This window comes from Borostomias antarcticus (assembly GCF_949987555.1).
Source record: "Borostomias antarcticus genome assembly, chromosome: 27".
Taxonomy (NCBI): domain Eukaryota; kingdom Metazoa; phylum Chordata; class Actinopteri; order Stomiiformes; family Stomiidae; genus Borostomias; species Borostomias antarcticus.
The window spans coordinates 7,926,344-7,933,057 of record NC_140260.1 but is presented as its reverse complement, the minus strand read 5'-3'; the positions used below and the strand labels follow the sequence as shown (position 1 = coordinate 7,933,057).

Genomic DNA, 6,714 nt, shown 5'->3' with positions numbered 1-6,714 from the left:
TGTAAACACCTCCTCTACCTCGCTCTTCCTCCTCTCTTTGTTTAAGTCAGAAGGGCCACACCTTCTGTCCTTTCCGTCCTGGCTCAGACCTTTTGTTTTCTTTGTCCATATTCAAAGTGAGTTTTCATCCCCCGACCACTGTGTGATATCCGTCACCTTACGATGACGTATAGACAACTCAGCCAATCAAATCCACATCCTTGCTTTGGGCAGATATAAGGAGGATCCGGCGAGCTCATGTTTACTTCTTCTGTTGGAACCACTCTGTGTTTTACTTTGAGGTCCGTTTGCAATCGTATTGTTTTCTTAATAAATCTGACTGAACCTATTTTTGAGCGAACCTGGGCTTTGGCAAATACTTTCATTTTTATCAACTACAATGTGTCGAGGGAGACTGGAGTTCCACACACTATTCATGCCATTCAGGGCCCTCCATGCCAGCACTTTTCTCACCTTAAGGTCCTGTTCTGATGAGTTGACCCAGGAACTCAGGTATTTGAAGTCGCTAGTATTTGAAGAACATCTGCTAGAGCATTGCCCCGTGCTGTCTTGAGAGGTGGGTGGTCCGGGGGGGGGGGGGGGGGGGGGGTTGTAAGTGATTGCCTCGGTCTGCTTTGTATTCAACCTGAGGCCAACCCTGGCACATTCTGCCTCTACTCTGTTCAAGAGCTCCTGTGCTGCTCCACACGGTTGGACATCAGACAGATGTCATCTGCATAGTCCAGGTCTGCCAGGACTACAGCGGGGTTTCTTCTAGACGTCCTAGGTGTTATTATGAAGCCAAGCTCCTGCTCCTGCCCACTGATGGTAAATGGACTGCACTTATATAATGCTTTTCCACCGCGCTTTACAATGGCCTCTCATTCACCCATTCACACACACATTCACAAACCAATGGCGGTAGCTGCCATGCAAGGTGCTGACCTGCTCATTGGGATCAATTTTGGGGTTAGGTGTCTTGCTCAAGGACACTTCGACATGTGGACAGTCAGAGCTGGGATTCGAACCACCAACCCTTTGATCACTGAACGGCCCGCTCTACCAACTAAGCTACAGTCGCCCCGCAATGGCTTTCCTAAGCGCGTAGTCCAGGGCTACAATGAAGAGGAAGGGGGAAGAGTGTCCCCCTGTAGCACCCCTGCTAGGATGTCCAACTCCTCACTGTTGCCATCTGGGGTTACCACTCTGGCTCTTGTGCCCCTGTACATGGTCTCTATGGCCCAGAGTAGGTTAGGAGGGACCCTGTAGCCCTTAATGATTTTCACCATCACGCCTCTGTGTATTGAGTCAAATGCTTTTTTGAAATCAATAAAACACAGGACTGCTGTTAGGTTGTTCCTTTTCACCTCCTCGATGATCCGCCTTAAGGCCAGGATGTGGGCTACAATAAAAAATGTTAAAAAGTTGTCACAGAGAGTAGGTGATGGCACAAGGGGGAAACATCACGGGGATTAATAAGAGAGTTGAGGATATTAAATAAGACCAGGGGCTTATGACTGTTGTTGGAGACCAGGGAGGAGATAGAGGCCGTTTTGGCAGCTTTTACAGCTCTCTGGTAGTCAGACAGGCAGCCATGTAAAATATTTAGGGAGACATGGAGTTTGTCCTTTTTCCATTTTCTCTCAGCATATTCTCATGTTTAGACCGTGTCTGGAAGCGGTCTGGTACCAGACTGGACCACACTCCCTCTCTGAGCGACTGACTGCCTCGTCTTAGCTGCTCCATCCTCCTCCCCCTCCCCACTGGAGGCCTGGCCTGGCCTGGTCTGGTCTGAGAGCACGCTAGCAGAGCTACCAGAAATCTGAGTTAGCCTAGCTAACCTGTCCTGATAGACCTGGCCTGGGTTGAGGCCTGATATGACGTTAGCGTAGCGGAGCTACCAGACAGCCAAGCTGAGGACCTGGCCTGGGTTGAGGGCTCATATGACGTTAGCGTTAGCGTTGGCATTAGCATTAGCTGGCTCTCACCATCCTCCCGGCTCCCAGCTGGGCTTCCGAGAAAGCTCCGAGGAGTTCCTTAACCACGCCAACGTTCCCGGCCTCCACCGCCAGTAGCAAGGGGATACAGCCGTCCTGGAGACACACACACACACACACACACACACACACACACACACACACGCACAAGAGAGGGAAACAATGAGTGCATGTGGCGCAGCCTACAGATGTCAGAGCCAGGGAGGGATTAGGCTCCTAGGTGATGACTGATTGAGAGGCTGCGATTATTATGGTCTGTCTGCTATTCTAGAATCTAGACTGCAGATATTCTCAACCCCACAGAAATACTACAGAGGAGTGGAGAGGAAGAGAGAGGAGGAGAGAGAGGAGGGGAGAGGAGAGGAAAGAGAGGAGGGGAGAGGAGAGAGGAGAGAAGAGGAGAGGAGAGAGAGGAGAAAGAGGAGGGGAGAGGAGGGGAGAGGAGAGAGAGGAGGGGAGAGGAGAGAGGAGAGAGAGGAGAGAGAGGAGGGGAGAGGAGGGGAGAGGAGAGGAGAGAGAGAAGGAGAGAGGAGAGAGAGGAGGGGAGAGGAGAGGAAAGAGAGGAGGGGAGAGGAGAGAGGAGAGAAGAGGAGAGAGAGGAGAGAGAGGAGGGGAGAGGAGGGGAGAGGAGAGAGAGAAGGGGAGAGGAGAGAGAGGAGGGGAGAGGAGAGAAGAGGAGAGAGGAGGGGAGAGTAGAGAGAGAGGAGGGTAGAGGAGAGAGAGGAGGGGAGAGGAGGGGAGAGGAGAGAGAGAAGGGGAGAGGAGGGGAGAGGAGGGGAGAGGAGAGAGAGAAGGGGAGAGGAGAGAGAGGAGGGGAGAGGAGGGGAGAGGAGAGAAGAGGAGAGAGGAGGGGAGAGAAGAGGAGAGAGGAGGGTAGAGGAGAGAGAGGAGGGGGGAGAGGGGAGGGGAGAGGGGAGGAGAGAGGAGGAGTGTATGTACCTTGTCAGGGAGCAGGCGTGCGTCTCTGCTGGAGGCTCTGAGGAGGGTCTGGAGGGAGGGGAGGGAGGGGGGGCACCGCGACGCAGCGTAGTGGAGAGACAGCTTATCTCTGGGCTGAGAGAGAGAGAGATGGAGAGAGGGAGAGAGAGATTAAGAGAGAGAGATGAGAGAGAGGGAGAGATGGAGATGGAGAGAGGGAGATGGAGAGAGAGAGATGGACAGAGAGAGTGAGAAAGAGTGAGAGTGAGAGAGAGTGTGAGAGAGGGAGATGGAGACAGAGAGAGATGGAGAGAGTGAGAAAGAGAGTGAGAGAGTGTGTGAGAAAGAGAGAGGGAGAGATGGAGAGAGAGATGGAGGGAGAGAGAGGGGGGGGTAGATGGAGACATCAGAGATACATATCTGTACTTCCCACATATTATAAACACCCAAAATGATTTTGAAAACATAACTAATGACAAAAACCTTCCATATCTGCTGGGGGAAATACAGCAATGCTCAAACACAGCAGCCACAGATCTGTGAGCAGCTGTGACAGGAAAAGGACGTCCAATAGAACACAGCCACCGTAAAGACTGTATCAGTATCCCTGCACACCACACCGATCACTGGACACACACACACTGGACACACACACACTGTACATACAAAACAATACACACACACTGTACATACAAAACAATACACACACACTGTACATACAAACTTACCGTTTACCAATTTACCATAAATATATTAGTAAATATTACACTTTTCACTCAATTCACCTCTTTGTATTTACATTTATATTTTAACATTCTTGTGACTTTTTGTGATGTTTGCTTTGGCAATGTAAACATGTTTCCCATGCCAATAAAGCCCTCTGAACTGAATTGCATTAAAGTGAATTGACAGAGAGAAGTAAAGTAAGTAGTTGTAGTACTGAGGTAGGTAGTCAGGCATGGGCACACTCTTAATGACAGGATCAAACCAAATGAACGGTTTCATTCTTGAGTTCCTGTTTCTGGTCACTCGGGTGTCTGTTTACCCGCCACCTGTTGCCATGGGAGACACCTGGGGTCCTGGCTGTGGGCTGACCTGACTCTGCCCCCTCTGCGCAGCCAATCAAACACCAGGGGGTCCTGCCAGGATTACTAAAAAAAACACTCCCTTATCTCTCTCTTCTTATCCCCCCCCCGTCTCTCTCTCTCCCTCTACCTCTCTCTCTCTCCTCTCCTCACTTCTCCCTCTACCTCTCTCTCTCTCCTCTCCTCACTTCTCCCTCTATCTCCCCCCCCGTCTCTCTCTCTCCCTCTACCTCTCTCTCTCTCCTCTCCTCACTTCTCCCTCTATCTCCCCCCCCCCCCGTCTCTCTCTCTCCCTCTACCTCTCTCTCTCTCTCTCTCTCCTCTCCTCTCTCTCTCCCTCTACCTCTCTCTCTCTCCTCTCCTCACTTCTCCCTCTACCTTTCTTACATACAGAAATAAACACACAAAGAGAGACAGAAAGAGTAAGATAGAGATAGAAAGAGATTGAGAGAGAAAGAGAGAGGGAGAGATTACGAGAGAAAGAGGGAGAGAGAGAAAGAGGGAGAAGAGAGAAAGAGAGAGCGAGACACTGAGAAGAGACAGGAAGAGAGAGAGAGAGATAGAGAGAGAGAGAGAGAGAGAGAGAGAGAGAGGGAGATAGATAGAGAGAGAGGGAGAGAGAGAGAGAGAGAGGGAGAGAGAGATAGAGGGAGAGAGAGATAGATAGAGAGAGGGAGAGAGAGAGAGAGAGAGGGAGATAGATAGAGAGAGAGGGAGAGAGAGAGATAGAGGGAGAGAGATATAGGGAGAGAGAGATAGATAGAGAGAGAGAGATCTCATACTCCTCCAGGTGTGTTGGGATCTGTCTTCTTGACCAGCAGCTTGATGATGTCATCCTTGGAGTGGGCGGCGGCTACATGTAGGGCCGTCCTGCCGTCCTATTGGACACATACACAGATGATGTAACACAGGAATCGAACTTGCAACCCTCAGTTTAACAACAATGCACCACCTGGGCAGAAGAACAAACAACCCTGAATTATCTCAACAGACACACACACACACACACACACACACACAGCGCCACCCTGACATTCTTCCATGTTCACCTGGGTAACCAGACCTCCATTAAAAGGAGCTCAATCTTCTACTCGTCTCTCTTGTCTGAATGTGTAACTCATGATCCTGTCTTCTCTCTCCATGTTATAACTCTGGTATTCTCATGCCCTGAGAGAGAGAGACAGATACTGTAGAACCTCAACTTCAGACCAGCACTGCTTCACAACCACTAATCACAATCAACCAAATTATTAAATTAACAAAACACGCCTATCTGGAACAAACCAAAATACTAAACAAACGTAATTGCTATCTGGCCCTAAACCATGAATATGAATTGTCAGAGTACCTCTTCACTGCCAGAGATACAAAGCAGAGACAGATCTTGACCAAATACAGACTGAGTGACCATAGTCCAGCCATAGAGAAAGACTGAGTGAGCACAGTCTGAGTGAACACAGTCCAGCCAGAGAGAAAGACTGAGTGACCACAGTCCAGCCAGAGAGAAAGAACGACACAAGAAGTCCTGGCTCCCAACAGAGGAAAGAGAATGCACTTCCTCCTACACTGCTGGTAGACTGGCTGGCAGGCTGCAAACTGGCTCAGTATGAAAGACTAGTCTGACTGACTGGTTCAGTAAAAAGACTTGTCTGACTGACTGGTTCAGTAGAAAGACTAGTCTGACTGACTGGTTCAGTAGGAAAGACTAGTCTGACTGACTGGTTCAGTAGAAAGACTTGTCTGACTGACTGGTTCAGTAGAAAGACTAGCCTGACTGACTGGTTCAGTAGAAAGACTAGTCTGACTGACTGGTTCAGTAGAAAGACTTGTCTGACTGACTGCTTCAGTAGGAAAGACTAGTCTGACTGACTGGTTCAGTAGAAAGACTAGTCTGACTGACTGGTTCAGTAGAAAGACTAGTCTGACTGACTGGTTCAGTAGAAAGACTAGTTTGACTGACTGGTTCAGTAGAAAGACTAGTCTGACTGACTGGTTCAGTAGAAAGACTAGCCTGACTGACTGGTTCAGTAGAAAGACTTGTCTGACTGACTGGTTCAGTAGAAAGACTAGTCTGACTGACTGGTTCAGTAGAAAGACTAGCCTGACTGACTGGTTCAGTAGAAAGAGTAGTCTGACTGACTGGTTCAGTAGAAAGACTAGTCTGACTGACTGGTTCAGTAGAAAGACTAGTCTGACTGACTGGTTCAGTAGAAAGATTAGTCAGGGCTGAGGGGGAGTCTAGAGTGTGGAGGCAAGGCTGTCTCTCTAGGGATTGTGGGTGTGGAGGGCTGGTGACAGAGAGTAGATGAACACACTAGCCATATACAGTAGCTGTAAAGTATTTAGGAGGCAGGAGTAAACACCTGTGGAAACAGCAGCAACACCACGGAAACGCAGTTTAGATGGTGTGAGTGGGAGGTGTTTACGGAAATACTGAGGGGTGAGTGTGGTGGAAAACTAATAAACAGAAGAATGAAGTAGACTTGTTTCTCACTTGCATCAGACTAGTTTAATTTTATCATTGCAAGGGAGGAAAGTTTTCCAAGCGAGACACTCAGAGTCCTTCAAAAGCATTTTGAACATAACTCTTTGTCACTTAAATACACCCTTAAATGTTCATTTAGTTTAACAATACAGAGAGACAAAGGCAAAGCCATCTGGTAGGTAAGAATAAACTCCTCTCTGGATCAGGTGTGAAGCTCTACTTCCATCCTCCACAGAATCTTCCCTCCATA

The 6,714-nt window shown here is 49.0% G+C and overlaps 1 protein-coding gene across 1 annotated transcript in view; it reads right to left on the bottom strand.

Annotated features, from left to right (window-relative positions):
• trpn1 (transient receptor potential cation channel, subfamily N, member 1) overlaps nt 1-6,714 on the bottom strand; it is a gene marked incomplete at both ends in the record, with an annotated part of 72,510 nt that overhangs the window by 64,716 nt on the left and 1,080 nt on the right. The window contains 3 exons of the mRNA XM_084459338.1: nt 1,968-2,072; nt 2,916-3,029; nt 4,762-4,857. Coding sequence (XP_084315464.1) covers nt 1,968-2,072; nt 2,916-3,029; nt 4,762-4,857 — 315 coding nt within the window. The remainder of the gene's footprint in view (nt 1-1,967; nt 2,073-2,915; nt 3,030-4,761; nt 4,858-6,714) is intronic.